The following is a 17,697-nucleotide window of genomic DNA, read 5'->3' as shown; positions in this document are numbered from 1 at the left end:
TTCAAAAAGTTTTTTCTTGGGGTTCATACAGATTCACTTATCCTTTCTCCTTTCTAATGTTTTTCACATTCTTCTATTTCTCTAATTAAAGCTATTATTTTAAAAATAATATTTTAAAAACAGTATGCATTATTTGATTCTATGTATGCATTTATAGAAAAGTGACTATATGCATATGTCATACACAGAAACTGAAGCTATACTGAAATGTACTGTGGGTAAATTTTCCTGGTACCTCTGTTTGTTTACTCTACACAAAATTCCAAACGACTTAGAAGCATACATCTATTTCATGTAAATATTATAACACTGAAGGATTAACGAAAGTTGATACACTAAGAAAATCGGATTTAATTCTACTCTATTCTGAAATTTATTTTACAGTTTAAGAAAATTACCTATATGACACACAACATGCAATATTAATTAGGAATGGACAATTATTAAGATATACAAGTCATTGTAAGAAAAATATAGTTTTAAACTTTACTAATGGTTTTAATGCAGGCAGAAGATCTGATTTAAACAAACAATTAGTCCTGGAATTATATTTGTGAATATAATGATCTTCTTTGAATTTACCAATTCCCTTATGCTCTTATTTTCCCCTTCCTACAAGTTCACCTTATGATTGATCACTTTGCTTTTATGAAAGACCTATAGTAGTACAGTAGTGGCTTTTCTCCTAAAAGCAAAAATCTTTGGGTTTCTTTCAACTAGCAAAAACAGGTAGGAATGTAGGTCTTTCATAAAAAGATAGCGACATAATCAAATTTTGGAAAATGGGGATACTCCAGCTTACAATAGGTTTCATAGGAACACTCTACTTTCAGGTAGTAAGGGGAATTTGTATTTGGTTTTGGAAAGTAATTGAGAATGAGTGAAACATCTGGCGTAAAGAAAAGACTGTATCTAGAAGATCAAAGATTTGTCCCTTTTAGTGTCACAGTGAGATAAAGCTATGAAATAGTATCCTCTGATTACTAAAACACACATGAAATAGAAACATAAGATGCTAATTAAAATATAATGAAAATATAGCTGTCATATACTGTAAAAATACTTCTGTCCATATATGGTAGACTCATATGAAAAAACATAACAAAATCAGAAGGCATTTACTCCCTTACCATAAGATACCACTCAGATCTGGACACATATTAACTCATTTATTCCTCATTATAGCCCTATGGCATTGATAATATCATCTCATGGCCATAATCTTTCAGGCCTGACCATAGGCAACTGCAAAGGCTTTACCTGGCAGGTCTCACATAGGAAGCTGCCCTCCGCACACCAGACTTGGTACACAGCCAATGCATGAAGCCTCGGAAGGGATGTGCAGTCAAGGTGGCTTCACAGCTCCCTGAAAACCAGGCTTTTGAGCATATCTACATTCCTGGCTCAGATGCCTCCTTTTAGAGGCCTCTTTATCAAGCACCTTTAACAGAGGCTTTCCTCAGGTGCCTTTGCTGAATTACAGGGGTGGGGGAAACCTTGAGGACACTGTTTCTTCTCTCTGACTCAGTACTCAGTAGCTTTCCCCTTCTAGCCCTTTCCTCATTCCCTCCCACCTTTCCTCTCCTCCAAGATCTTAAAACTTCAGGGTCCTTTGTTGAAGCCTCCCTCAGCAGTGAGATCCTTCCTGTCTGTGCTGATCAATCTGATCAATCTGACCCTCTCCTCAAGCTCTTGGGAAAATGGGACAGTGGAGAAGCTGGAGCCTTCTCCAGGCTAGCCTCCTACTTACAGTATGGCAATAAGTGATGGGAAACTTGATTTACCTTCTTACTAGCTCTCTGTCTTCATCTGCCCCCTTGAAACTAGCAACTCTGCTCAGCTCAGCTCCTCACACACTCCTTTTACAGATGCAGAAATAGAGGTACTGAGAGCCTAAGTGACTTGCCCAAGGTCAAATAGCTAATAAGAGGCAGTGTTCGGTTTCAAACAAGCTAGTTTGGTTCCTAAATCCACTTTCTTATCTACACATTCTCCTTGGGAAATATTGTCTATTTTTCCATATTCATGTTCTGATAGACTCTCATCTGCTTAATTTTGGAGGGCAACTAATTTCCATCATTTTGACATTCTTCTGGTGATGGCAGGTAATACAGTGCTCCAAGTGACTATATGATTTTTTTCACTTTGAAGGATAGTTTATTGAATAAGTCCTATTCATATACCTATCCAAGAATGTTGCAATGTTAGATAAGTCTTGCTAGGGATTTGCATTAAAAAAAAGAGTAATCTCTCCCTCACTCTGCTAAAGTTTAGAGATATCACAATTATCTTGGAAAGTACAATTTGGTTATAACTATTCCTAAATCACATACTTTGAAAGGAGTGGTACCATTTTTGAATTATTTTTCTAGACACTTCAAACCTTTTCCTCATTGTTTCAATTAGAGCCAAAAGGTTATGGCAATAAAAAGTCAGATTGCTCTTGAAAAGATTTTGCTTCTTTGCATTAAGAATTAGCATTGTACCAAAACCCAAATATCTTTCCAAATTATCCCTTAAGAATCAAATATTCTTAAATTCTTTGTCAAAATTGTGTGATCTGTAGATATTTTAAAGTATTATACAAATTAGTATCTCTTTAAACACTATGGAAAGTTAGTCATATATATATTCTACCTTACAATTTATTATAAGCATAATAAAACATAAGTAGAACATCAGTATAATTGAAATAGTGTAACTTATATAATTATAAATTAAATTAAGCACATAGATGTATATTGCCATCTTTACCTGAAAAAGACATAAAATGGATAAGCTACCTATCTGTGGATTATAACTTTTATTTCTTATGTTTTTCTGTATGTAAATGATTGGATAGAATAAAACATAACTTGGGTTCATCTGATTTTCCTATTTATGAGCTGGTCTATTTCATTTGTTTATTTATTCAGAATATATACATGATCCATCTATTGTGTGCTAAAACAGAATAGAATGGTGAACTGGGCTTTGACCACGAGGACTTTTCATTTTAGAGTGTGACAGAATGCCAGTGTTCAGCAGTGGTCAGTATGGGGTGGTTACATGGGAAAATTTACCTAATGTAAACTGTAGAAGACAATACTTCTTAGAAAAGATAATGCCTGATGAATGTTTTAGAGTATGAATAAAATTTAGTCTGGCAAACAGAAAAGGAAGGTCAGTGCAGACAAGAAATTTTAAGAACTCATTCCATAGAAGGAGGAAATAAGCAAGAATCTGCTGAAAATTCCAAACCTATGGTTTTGTTAAGAATTGACTGTACATTAATCAGTTGAAGTGACAGGGCTTTTTAGACAGGGTCACAGTTAGATTTTCATTAAATAGGTCTCATGCTGGCATTTTGTCAGGTAAATTTGTCAGGACTGGATGCAAAGAGAGTAAACACGGGATTTTAACCAGGAGGCCTCAGACCCCTTAAGGGGCAATGGATAGAATTTAGGAGGTCTTTGACCATGAATGGGAAAACATTACATTATCATTCACATTAATCTATTAAAATATGATTTTCATCAATTATTAATATAAGGGCCAAACCACAGTAATATTGGCAGTGACAGCTACACTCTTACCAATAGAAACCATTGATGTATTCATGTTACATCCCAGTTATGATAAATAAATATTATTTATCTATTTATCTTTCATTTTTAATTGTGGAAAAAAATACATAATATTTACCATCTTGCTATTTTTAAGTATACAGCTCAGTAGAGTTAAGTATACTTACATTGTCATGTAACAGATCTACAGAATTTTTTCATCTTGCTAAACTGAAAACTTTTCATTTCCTAATTCCCCTAGTTTATGGTAATCACTATTCTTCTTACGGTTTCTATGATTTTGACTACTTTAGTACCTCATGTAAGTGGAATCATACAGTATTTTTGTGACTGGCTTATTTCACTTAGCATAATGCCCTCAAAGCTCAGCCATGCTGTAACGTGTCATAATCTCCTTCCTTTTTAAGTTTAAATAATGTTCCATTGTATGTATATATGCCCCATTTTATCTATTCACTCATCAATGAACATTTGGGGTGCTTCCAAGTTTTAGCTTGAAAATAATGCTACTATAAATATAGGTGTGCAAATATCTTGTTGAGAACCTGCTTTCAATTCATCTGGACATTTATCAAGAAGTAGAATTGCTGGGTCATATGGTAGTTCTATTTTTAAATTTTGAAGAGCCACTGTACTATTTTCCATAGCAATTGCACTATTTTATAATGATTTAGAGAGTTAAACAGTGCACAAGATTTTCAATTTTTCCACCTTGGTGAATAAGTGTTTACCAACACTTATTTTCTATTATTTTGATTGTAGTCATTCTAATGGTTATGAGTTATAGCTCATGCTTTTGGTTTGCATTTATTTAATAATTGGTGATGTTGAGTGTATTTTCTTATGCTTTTTGGCCATTTGTATATTGTTTTTGGAGAAATGTTTATACAAGTCCTTTGCTCATTTCTGTTTGGGTTTTGTTGTTGTTTAGTCATAGGAGTTCTTTATATATTCTGGATATTAACCCCTGACCAGCTAGATATTTTATAAATATTTTCTCCCATTCTATAAGATGCCTTTCACTCTGTTAATTGTGTCCTTTGATGCATAGAAGTTTTTAAGTGTGGCGTAGCCCATTCTTTTATTCTTGCTTTTTTTGGCTAAGGTTTTGGTGTCATACGCAAAAATCATTGTCAAGTCCAATGTCATGAAGCTTTTCCTCTGTATTTTCTTCTATGCGTTTATAGTTTGGGGTTTTATACTCAGGTTAATCTTTTTAAAATTAATTTTTATATACAGTATAAGATAAAAATCGAACCATAATTTTGTGCATGTTTTCCCAATACCATTTGTTAAAGTGACTGTACTTTTAAAAATAATATGTATGCCAATCACTGCTTCAAAACTACATTACATATTAATCCTATTATAATTTTTTATTTAATGTACTAATAAAGAAGCATGTTACTTTACCACATGTTTATTTTTAAAGATGTTAATAAATGTATTATAATTTATTTTTCCTATAACCCTCTGCAATTTATTTTGTGAATTTATTGATATTTATGATTTTATGATATAAAACACTTATTTTGTGATTATTTATTAATTTAAGGATATGAGAAAATATTATAACAAGTATACAAAATCCAGAAATAGGCAAATTCAGCATGGTTTAGTGGTTATATAAATGCCAAGAACCAAGGAGAAGGGGAAGTCAATGATGACTACCTCATTTTTAGCTTGGATGACTGACTGGTTGGTGGTATGTAGTTCTGGGAGTCCTCAGTGTAGAAATTGCATTTAAAACCCTGAGAGTCCCTGTGATCATGCATGAGGAGAACATAGGGAAAAAACTGATTCAAGATAAAGCCATTGGAAACCAACAGGCAAATACCACCCAATTCATTCTCATCAGCTATAGTGTCATGCAATATATACAATGTATCAGCAAATAGAACTTGTATGTAAAGAATAAAACTTTGATAAGCAGTTGGTGGTATTTTGAAAAGGACCATTCATTATGATTCTACTCTGCATTTTATAATTTTTGCACCTGCAATTATTTGCATGCAAAAACAAATGCAGCTACACTTACTTGCCTAATTATAGGCACAGCCATCCAAATGTGCCCTCAAAAGAACAGCACAAAGAGATGCCATCTGTGAAAGTGCCGCAAACCCCTTAGACCTTTCCTGTTCCACATCTTGTAAGGCTGGTGGACACAATTCCCCTTGGCCTGTTTTGCTTTATTCTTGTCTGATCTTATTCATGTATTATAGGATAGTCACTCTAATAGGCTGACAGTCAGTAGGCCTTTCCTTTTATCCAACATTATTTTTCCCCCCAAATATAAAATGTACCATAGTACAGACAGACTGAAAAAGGAAGCCATTTCTGAAGTTCATCATTTGCCTTGTTAGTGTGAACAGATACAATTTCTTATTCACATGTAATTTTACAAGGTAGGCAACATGAACACTGCAAAGATGAAATCTCATAAATTTCTGCTCAGAGGTGAAAAGAAAATTATGTTACTCTACTTTCTTAAAAAAATTCTAGCCATTTATTAAAAACACAGCTGTCACTTTGGATCAAATATATTCATATTTCCCCATTAGATCATTAGGACCATCATGAAATTTGATAACTGCCCCGTGGAGCTTGATTTCCTATGAAAGTGTCATAACACAATCAGTACTATTGCAAATAATTATTGAACTATGTGAGGAGAGTTATGATTTCAGGTGGAAAATATATAGTAACAGATGAGAAATATAAAACCAGGGTTTCATGTGATAAAAGTTTCTGTTCTCATACAACTGTCAGTAATAATAAGTGTTAGGACAACGTATGCTGCTTTATGAAAATGAAACAGATTCCAAGCAGAATAACTTTCAGATGTTTTAATGATATTTCAAATATTACTTGCTTATCACTTAATTACATTAAACACTTTGAATTTGATAAATCCTCTGTGGTAGAAACAATATATACTTTGAGAATGGGGAATTGGGTAGTTGTAATATATATTTCTTTTATATGAAACCTAGCTTTCTCCACTCTACTTACAGTATTTGGAATTGTCACAAAGTATTGCCATGAAGGTTGTAGGGGCACATGAAGGCTTAGGAATTCTAAAATGTTCACTAGTTGTTCTTTTTTATGTAAGAAGTTAAAGTGAATAAGAAGGTAATTTTTGTTGTTCTGCCTTTCTCTTGGTAGTGTATGTATCACATTGAAGCTGTATTTAGACATCAGCCTTAAGTTGATGAACAATGGGGAGTATGTTTAGGCATTTAGATCCTGTGGTGCTTAGACACTGGAAATATGGTAAAGTAGCTTAGACTTCACAAAAAGAACCATGGTAAGAAAATGAGAATTTGTAAAGGGGAAGTATCATTCCAAAAATAAAAATAATTAGAAATAAAAGATTGCTCTATCTATCATATATAATTGAATATTTCAATGAATGCAATCAAAATTCAAAATATTATTAATGGCATGATAAACATAAGCCATTCATTTTCACAGAAGTAGAGGAATATTTTGAGACATTAAAAAGGCTACTCACATCCTGAGCTACCGTTTGTTGACACCAGAGTCAAGTTGGAAGGCCATGGATTCCGAACAATATCTTGCCAATGAATTGTGTCTGTGTAACAGAGAAATTTGTTCTGGTCTACATAGACTCCACCATTTAGGATTTCTGTATTAAAAAAAACAAACAGATATTTATTGTCAAACTTTCTGTTGATAAAATGGTAGTCAATAAAAATGTTTTAGTCTTAAACTATTTTCAAAAATAAATTGCTTTGTCATTGTGATGTCCTTTGAAATACATTTTATTGAGTCATAAAGATATAAAGTCAAAGGCATAAATTGGAAAAGATAGAAAAATACAAAGAAAAACAACCATTCATAATCTAAACACTAAGAAAGAAACACTCCTGACATTGTGGTATAGATGCTTTTAATCTCTTTTCTAAGTCTTTTTCCTCTGAAATTGTAATAACATTGCATAGACTGTTTCATAACCTTCTAGTTTTGTATAATATTACATGGTGAGTATTTTATGCTAATTAAATATCATTCTACATTATTTCTAATAAGAATACAATATACCAGAGTGTAAATTAAATAGTATTTATCCAACCAAACCCCTCCTGCTAATCATTTAACTTATTTATCTCTCTTAACAAAAATTGTTTCAGTCAATGTGACATTGACTGCAGTCAGCAGGCAAGTAATTACCACAAAATAGAAGCTACAGTTCATGTAAACTTTTTAAATAATCACCTTAAGCTGAAGAGGGAGATAAAAGAATAAAAATAACATGTGATGTCCTAAAGGGGGTGTTTGTGGAAATGAGATTGGTGGGCACATCTAAAGAGCCTTATTGTGTTGCATGTGTAAAATCCTCCAGATTAATTTTGACATTGTAGGGTTTTCCACATTTAAAATCACTCCCATTCCCATCAACCCTTCCACCTACTATTAGTTCCATTTTCTCAGGCGAGAGAAAAAAAAGAGACAAAAAGAAATTAGATCATCGTTTTACTTCTAAAACCTAGTATATTATTTTCCATGACCTAATCATACAGCCTTCATCAAAGCAGAAGGGAGATGTAAGACGTAAGAAAGATTGTGAAAGTGGATTTCTACATTAATATTTGGCATTAAGTTTCTATCTAAGAAATGTGGCGATCTCATCTAATAGCTTTCTCATGAGACATTAGGTGATGTTCTTCTGCTCTAGGAATAATTCTTCATTAGGTGACAAAGGAAGGAGATTTTGACTGCTATCCAGGAAATGAAGGTTATTTTTCAGTCTACATTTGGAAAAGTTCGACTTAAAAAAAAAAAGTGAAGCAAAAGGTAATAGCTCAAACATTATAGAAAGTGTCTGTATTTGTCAGGAGTCACATTTTAATTCAAATATTTCATACTGAAGGAACACAGTATCCATCTCCAACTTCCTATCTAAAAATATTCAAACAGAATCAGATTATATTATACTGAATAATAATCTCATCAAATCCCTTTCCTAAACATATTAATCTGCTACCAACATTGACATTTGTTTCTTAGAAATATTCTGTTCAAGAGCTTGGTTTATACTTAGAAAAGGATTTAGAAAGCAGGCAATAATAATTCAAGTATAGTCTTACATGTTAAAATTATAAATTAAGAGTATAATCATGATCAATCTGGATGATACTTCTATCATCCTTATTTCAAAACCCAGCATCTGCTAGCAATTCTAGTCAGGAGGATTTATACATTTTTAGTATTTAATGATGGATAGTTTATTTGGGTATGTGTGCATTTTCCCTAAAAATAGTTTTTTTTTCCTTTATGTTCTGCTTAAATCCAATTATGTTGTTGAATGTCAAAACCCCATAATCAGAAAATGTGGATTTTATATGTCTTTATAGGAGAGTTTTAATGTATACTTTATCTTACATTTTCTTCTGTTTTTTCCTTTATGTTTTGTTTAAATCCAATTCTGTTGTTGAATGTCAAAACCCCATAATCAGAAAATGTGGATTTTATGTGTCTTTATAGGAGAGTTTTAATATATACTTTATCTTACATTTTCTTCTGATCAACTTGATTACCTAAACATATCTCAGGAAATAATGTTAAAATTACATTTATTTGTGTATATAGCTTACATTGATTTTAAAACTGTATACAAATTTTAAAATACTAATTTAGTATGCTTTTGTGGGGAAATCATTCAGTTAGATTTACTTCTGGACTCAGAAAATTCTAGGGATAAGTATTGACCTATAAGAAAGTTGTTACAGACTCAGGTTATTCACTGGTCAAAAAGGGAAAACTAATGTTTCTGACTTGGTTGAATATACTAGCTTCTCTGCATTTTTAGATTAGAAAGAGGGACAAGGATTAGAAAGAGAAAAGCTTGGGAAGATATTTATCCAAGAAGATATTAGAAAAATGTCTGGCTGTGTTTTAGATTTGACTTTGCTAATTCACAAGAACAGCAGAGCTTTCCATAAGTTTTATTAACTGTTCATTGAAGATATCATCTGTATTACATCCAAAGTTTCTCTCACACCAGCATGAAATAAAGTGATTCACAATTACATTTAAAAAATTTAATTATTAATTAAATTTAAAAAAAGACAATTTCTAATTCTAAGAAGACAGGCAAATGAGACACAAATTTAATATTTGAACAAAGATGCATAAAGCCCAGAAGAGTGAAAAGACAAAAAATATGATGAGTAAATAAATGAGCTCAAGATAATCTTATTCCATTGTATTTCACTTCCCACTATAGGAAATTGATATCAGAGTAAATTAAATTAGACACAAATAGATTCTTGGTTATTGTTAACAATTGGTAGAAAAAAAGTTGCTATGAATGTTTTTATTGTATAAAAATATTTCTGGGAGTTCACAAAACAGAACTTTGTCTTCTTAATGAATGTCATGATTAAATATATTAAGATATATTAAATATGACATTCTATGGAAAAGTATCATTTCATTACTAAAAAATTCCAGTAAACACTTAAAATATGTTTGTGTCTGAAACATTTCCTACTAGATTAATGCATCCAAGTTGAGTAAAACATATAAGGAATCTTTTTGTATTTAAACCATAATTTACACTACACTCCAGTATGTTGAGTATAACATATATAATGCATGATTTATAACTGAAATATTAGAATAAACTTCATCAAGGCAAGGCACATTTTAAGATGCTATATAGCATCAAACTGGAGCAATAGGTATTCAATAATAAAACTAAAAAAAAAAAAGGTACCATGGAATTTGCCACTACATCGATCAGTTAACTTCTTTTGTAGTTCCTAATTTTAAATTATATTCTGACAATATCAAAGGTAGAATGAAAGCTACCTTTTTCCATAAACTCCCTATAGTCATCTTAACTGGTTCACATTTCATTGTTAGTGGTCATATTTGTTTTGTTCAAAACTGTATCCCCTGTGTTTTGCACTATGTGAGGCACAAGCCAGACACACAATAAATATTTGTTTCACGAATGAAAATATAATTATCTGTAGTATAGGAAAACATATTTTGAGTAGAGCAATAAATATACAATATCTTGAGTAGTAGAAAAAAATAATTTTGAGGTTAGAGTTTTTATGAGCTGAAAGAGAAATAGCTTTTATTACATAAAATGCTTATAATTGATAATGTACAAAATTACTGCAGGCATTATGCTTGATATTTATAATGTACCTTTAGAGATTTTCACTGGTATCCCTAAGCCTATTTTGTGTACCAAATCCAATTATTATTATCAAGTGAATGATGATTTTGACCTATCCTGGGCAGGCCAAATTTCCTCAAACCTGTTCAAATTATCTAGCATATGCTACACAAAAGTCTAAAAGCATGTTTTTATACTGAAAACTGTGACACTACTTCAGATCTTTCCTTAAATTATTTTTTATAAAGGTGTAAAGGGCCAAAATGACATTTTAAAGAGTATATAAAGTACTTGTGTCTTAGCCTTCTAATCCATAAAGATTGTTGATTTGAGCATTTCTGCCCTCGAATGCCATTTGCATGAATCTAATGAAGAAGGAAATGTTTGTGTTACTTAAATAAGTTCTTTTGTACTGTTCATTTCTTTTCAAATGCTAGTTATTAAAGTGAATTTGGGGATGAGTAACCATTAAGAGAATCACTGACATTTTGCAAATACATTCTCTCAAAAGAAAATGTGATAAAACACTGAGTCATGGCTTTTTTCTACCTGTCCTGTATGAAAATAGCTAAATTGTGATGTAGCACCCCTGCTGAAAATACAGTTTAATATGCCCTCCTTACTAGGTTTAAGCGTAGCCAGAATTACTTTGACCCCATGCACAATTTGTAACCATTTCATAAATAAGATTGAATGTCTTTCTCTCTTCACAAAATAAAGATTATAACTTTAAATATTGTTAGTCATGTTCCACTTTAGTTTATATGATCCGTATCAATAGAAAACATTTTACTTCTCCTCACAAAGCTACCACACACAATAGTATAAGGAAGATCTAATACACGAGAATGAAATATTTAATCTTAGTTCCTGGTTGTATATCTAAATGTCTCAGTGGCATGGGTGCATCTACAGAATAACCTTAGAATTAACGTGATAATGAAAATAAAGATCAGAGATATTACATTTGTCTAATTACAGTGGAGATGCCTGAATAATGCATGTATCAGATTTTTATTGCCTTTCCAAGCCAAAGGTCACAATCAAGAAGTCAAAATCCAAAGTAGCAAAAGCCCATTTTCAAGATGAAGCTACAGGAAGTTGTTATTGATTTTCTCAGGCATAAAGCAATGTATCTTTCTCACTGTCATCACCTTAAGCCACACAAGTCTGTTGGCAGATAATGATACAAAAGTACTATAGCTCACATCATCCACCTCTGACACTTAATACATCATCTCTGGAATGGACTTAGTCTAGAGATTCCTGTATCTTTCCCAAACCCAGGCCTTTCAGCTGGGAGCACAATGAATCGCTGCAACCCCACTGGGTCAGCCCTCAAGGTTCATTATTAATAAGCTCAGACTCTAAAGGCTAATGGGAACCCGGTGCTTGAGGAGACAATGGCTCATTCATCATCAATCAAGCTTTGAAGTTTTTATACAGATGATTTAAGGAGAGTTGAAGTGTGCAAAATTGAAATGTCACATTTGTATTGGGAGTGGGGAAAGGGTGATAATGTAAATGAGTGATGTAACCTTCTGTATTTCAGCTTGATGATCAGAGTCAAAAGCTCATGGATGCGGATACTGAATGTTAGGAAGTGGACAGTTTTTCGATCAGAGCATGGCAATTCCAAGAGAAGTTATTAGATTCATTGTCTGAAAATCAGCTTAAAATAGAAAATAATAGCAAAGCTGTCTTGTTACCAACCGAATGGCACTCAGTAATGTTCTCTATGATGTTCCAGTGTATTAATATATGCCTCAGGTTCCACGACAAGCCTTAGCTTTCATTATGTTTCAGGTCGAGTACCAGTCCCTTTGAGAAGTCTCCTATGAACACCCAGTTTTTAGACAAGCTGCCTCTAACTCGTAGGACACTGATTATTGGAACCACTTATCCAACAGAACAAATGCTACCTTACCTTCTTTATTTTTTGTTTCCCCTATTGTATCATAGGTGGCTAGAGAATGAGAACCATGACATGTCTTTCTGTGGCCCTAGCGCCAAAGAAAGTATCGAGCACACAGTGGAAATTCAATGTTTTGATGATTATACTGATAATAACATCTTCAGAACATGACAGACATTTGTAAAAAGTTGTTAGTTGCTTAACTGATAGCATAATGTCAGTGATATCACCTCCTTATACACTAGACGATGTTTACATTATGAATCAAAATATACTGAGTAAAATTAGCATAATCCAAATGTGTTCTTCCTATATATTAGGGAAGTAATAATCCACTTAAGCTCATTGATATTCTTTGGAAAAATTTTAAAATAAACTTTGTCCTGTACTGTCTTTAAATTATCGATACAGTATTTCCTTCTCAAAATGTTTAAGCTCATTATATAATTTTATGTGTCTATCCAAATGTTTAATATTTTTCCTCTAACAATTTCTCCCTATCTTATACTGCCTCTAAATTTCTTGATTTCCATTAAAATTATAATATCATGCTGTAAAAGTTAATTAGATTCAAAACCTGAGATTTATCATTGAGTCCTGTCCCTCTATATTTAATCAGTCACGATACCCTAAATAACGTCCTCATGTCTACTGTAATCGAGCCTGTTCCTTTTACATTCATTGCTACTCCTTCATTAAGTTTCTACCATCTTGTAAGATTCAACTTTTTGCTTCTAACCCACCCTTTTCACAAATCTGTATTACATATTAAAGTCATATTATATAATACAGTAGGCAGGTAGATAAACATATTATGGATAAGTGGTTTTATACATATACATATATATATATATATATATATATACACACACACACACACACACTATAGGTCAGTGGGTAAGTCCATAGATTGACAGATAGATATATACATGCATAGATGATAGATAGACAGTCATCTCCAAGGGCTTTGAGTATGAAGACAATGCTGAATTTCATTACTGGATAAAATAAAATTTTTAAAAAGCTGGATAAAATTAAGTTCCAAAGTGTTCTACTTGCTAGATGTCTAATCTTGTATAACTTTATGAGACTCAGTTTACTCAACTCTAGAAAGGGGGTATTGTATTCACAGTATTGATCACACAGCTGTTCATCATATATTTTATACTTAGTAATTACTTGCATAGTAGTTTACTGATTGGTATGAACAAAAGTAATGCTTATGTATTCATCTTAATTTTGCAATAGTTAGAGTGTAGTTCAAAGAAGAAAGACTTTTATTTTTCTTTCATATCAAAGTCTGGCTTGGTGATTCAAAGCTATTATGGAAAATCCACAGTCATTAGGGGCCCAGATTCCATTTCATCTTGTTGATCCTCCATCTACAATACAAGAATTTCTGTCTGGTAACATCCATGTAAAAGACGGAGAAAAACATGAAGAACAGAGGAGATGAGCACATGTTGTCTCTTAAAGTACACATTGTCCCTACAAACAGCCACAGATAATACTTCATTGGTCTGAGTTCAGTTATGGAACCACAGTTAGGCATAAAAAGGTAGGGAATGATAGTATATGTTCTCAATGATGTTATGACTAGCTAAACTTTACACACTATTTAAAAGTTAGATAGTGGTAATGGATATCGGGAGACAACAAGCAATCTTTGTCATACTGACTCAAAGGAATCTTGTTATAAAATATGAAACTTGCGACCTGAACAAAGGTAAAGATTTTTTTTCAAACCTTTTCATTGAAATATAATATGCATACATAGATGTGCATATATCATAAGCATATATTTTTACAAATTGAATGCATTTATTTAACCAGCATTCAGATCAAGAGATAGAACATTCCCATATGACAGAAGCCTTCCTCATATCACTTCTTCTGTGAATCTTTATCTTGGTTTTGAACAAGATCACTTTTGCCTATTTTTATGTCTTACATAAATGGAATAATACCATATGTGTTCTTTCTTGTCTGGTTCCTTTTTGTTCAACATTATGTTTGTGAGTTCCTATTGTTCATTTTCATTGCTGTAAGGTATTGCCTGTTTTGTTTGTCCATTTCATATTGATGGGCATTTACATACTTTGCACATTTGGGCAATTACAAATAGTGCTGCTACAAATACCCTAGGATATGATTTTTGGTGACCATATATAAATGTTTATGTTGCATACATACCTAGAAGTAGAATTGCTGGGTCATAGTGACAATCAGTTTTCCAAAGTGCTTTTACCCATTTATATTCCCAATCAGTAGTGTATGAGAAATCTACTTGCTTGTTAATCTTGTCAACCCCTATTTTTCTTTTTTTTCCTATCTATTTCATTGTGACCATTCTGGTTGGTGTGAAGTAGTATCATTTTAATTTGTACTTCCCCAATGATTATAAAGTTAAGCTTCTTACATACTATTTTTTGATATCTGATTTTTAAATGAAAGAGGTTTATTTCTGTTTACTTGAAGAAGTGTCTTCCTATGTGCGAAACACAAAGCACTGTGCAAAAACTGATTTCTACTTAAGGTTATTTAATTATTTTATGGGGGAATCCCACTTAGTGTTTTGAAAACTACACTTTAAATTATGCTAGAAAATTATATTAGAACTGCATCAATAATTATAAAAATAAAGAGCAAAGTATGAATTCTGGGCAAAGGAGAAAAAAATTCACTTTCAGTGAGTATGTTTCTGAAGAGAAAGATGACACAATCATAAGTACATAGAGAAAGAAGGAGAAATTCAATATCTTTTTGTTATTAAAATAGAACACTTTTACATAGCGATCAAATATTTTTATTCCCTTATTCACTGGAAAGCCCTTATTAAAGACAACAATCCTCTTAAATAATTGCTCCAAGTTTCCAGAAAATGTAATTGCTTCAGAACAAATCAGTAGAGTTCAATGTTTTCATTACCAATAAGGGGGAAAGTCATATTAGTACCCAGAAATGATTTGTCCCTTTTATTTACAAGCTATAATGCAATAAGCCTGGGATATACTGCAAGGTCACTTTCAAATATCTCACCTACAATATTAGTTTGTATAGTTTTAATAACTCTTTTCACAATGTGTGATTTCTCCACTATTTCTTCTTCAGATTATTTCAGAAAAGTATGATTTTTTTCCCTATGACAATAATAATAAATAATTTTGTGTGTGTTGCTGGCAAGTTAAGACTTGCAAATTAAAGATAAAGCAAGAGAAAGAAGAATAATTTAAACTTATAAAATGACTATAGTATTATATAAATATTAAGATTTTTTTAAAGGCATATAAAAATATTAAATATAACAAATATGTGGTTTTGGGATCTGAATACCTGTTTAAATGCCTGTAATGTAAAAATAATGTTAAAAATAGTAACTAAAAACAATATTTTATGAGAGAAGTCTTAAAATAAGCATGTAAAGAAGGTGGTTCTAAAATAGTTCTAAAATTCATATGGAACTACAAAATTCCCTGAATAGCCAAAGGAATCTGGAGAATGAAGAATAAAGTGAGGGAATTATGCTCTCTGACTTCAAGCTCTACTACAAAGCCACAGTAATCAAAACAGTTTGGTACTGGCACAAGAACAGACCCATAGATCAATGGAACAGAATAGAGAGCCCAGATATAAACCCACACATATATGGTCAATTAATATATGATAAAGGAGTCATGAATATACAATGGGGAAAAGACAGTCTCTTCAACAACTGGTGTTTGGAAAACTGGACAGCTACATGCAAGAGAATGAAACATTTCACTGTCTAACTCCATACAGAAAAGTAAATTCAAAATGGATCAAAGACCTAAATGAAAGATATGAAACCATAAAACTCTCAGGAAAAAAAACATAGGAAAAAATCTCTTCAATGTAGGTGTGAGTAATTTTTTCTGGACATCTCTCCCCAGGCAAGGGAAACAAAAGCAAAAATGAACAAGTGGGACTACATCAAACTACATAGCTTCTGTACAGGAAAGGATATCATCAACAGAGCAAAAAGACAACCAAAATTGTGGCAGAATATATTGCTAAACAATTTATCTGATGAGGGGTTAACATACAAAATATATAAAGAACTCATGCCTCAACACCAAAAAAACAAATAACACGATTAAAAAATGGGTGGAGGACTTGCACAGACATCTTTCCAAAGAAGAAATGCAGATAGCCAACAGGCACATGAAAAGATGCTCCACATCACTAATTATCAGCAAAATGCCTATCAAAACCACAATGAGATATCACCTTATACTAGTTAGAATAGCCATTATCTGAAAGATAAAAAATAACAACTGTTGGGAAGGATATGCAGAAAATGGAACCCTTCTACACTGTTGGTGGGAATGTCAATTGGTGCAAGCCACTGTGGAAAGCAGTATGGAGGTTCTTCAAAAAACTAAAAATAGAAATACCATGCAACCCAGTAATTGAACTTCTAGGAATTTATCTGAAGAAAATAACATTCTTGATTTAAAAGGATATATGCACCCCTATGTTTATTGCCAAATTATTTGCCATAGCCAGGATATGGAAGCAATCAAAGTATTCATCAATAGATGAATGGATAAAGAAGAAGTGGTGCATATACATAATGGAGTATTCAGCCATAAAAAGAAAGAAATCCTGCCATTTGCAATAACATGGATGGACCTTGAGGGTATTATGCTCAGTGAAATAATGCAGACAGAGATAGACAAATACCGTATGATTTCACTTATTTATGGACTCTAAAAACAAAACAAAACAAAACAAAATGAACCAAGTAGCAGTAGATTCCCATACAGTGAGTAGTGACTGGTGGTCACCATGGGGAAGGGGTTGGGGTCAGTGGGCAGGGAGGGTGAGGGGTATAAAGAGGTACAAAATTTCTCAATCATAATGTGATATGGTCATGTGGGTATTAGTACAGTAAGGAGAATGTAGCCAAAGACTCTGTAATACCTTCCTATATTGATAGATGATAGTAACTGCTCTAGTTGTTTAAACATAATATGGGTAACTGTTGAACCACTGTATTGTACACTTGGAATCAATATTGGATTGTATATCAACTTTAC

General features: G+C 32.4%; 1 protein-coding gene across 5 annotated transcripts in view; it reads right to left on the bottom strand.

Moving 5' to 3' along the window:
- Positions 1-17,697, bottom strand: part of ERBB4 (erb-b2 receptor tyrosine kinase 4) — a 1,101,636-nt gene that overhangs the window by 366,869 nt on the left and 717,070 nt on the right. For all 5 annotated transcript variants that reach the window (XM_057503587.1, XM_036926862.2, XM_036926865.2 and 2 more), the window contains exon 4: positions 7,081-7,215. In XM_057503587.1, coding sequence (XP_057359570.1) covers positions 7,081-7,215 — 135 coding nt within the window. The remainder of the gene's footprint in view (positions 1-7,080; positions 7,216-17,697) is intronic.

The sequence above is a fragment of the Manis pentadactyla genome, chromosome 6, assembly GCF_030020395.1.
Source record: "Manis pentadactyla isolate mManPen7 chromosome 6, mManPen7.hap1, whole genome shotgun sequence".
Taxonomy (NCBI): Eukaryota; Metazoa; Chordata; class Mammalia; order Pholidota; family Manidae; genus Manis; species Manis pentadactyla.
The sequence above is the reverse complement of the archived record's forward strand: the minus strand, read 5'-3'. Positions and strand labels throughout refer to the sequence as shown.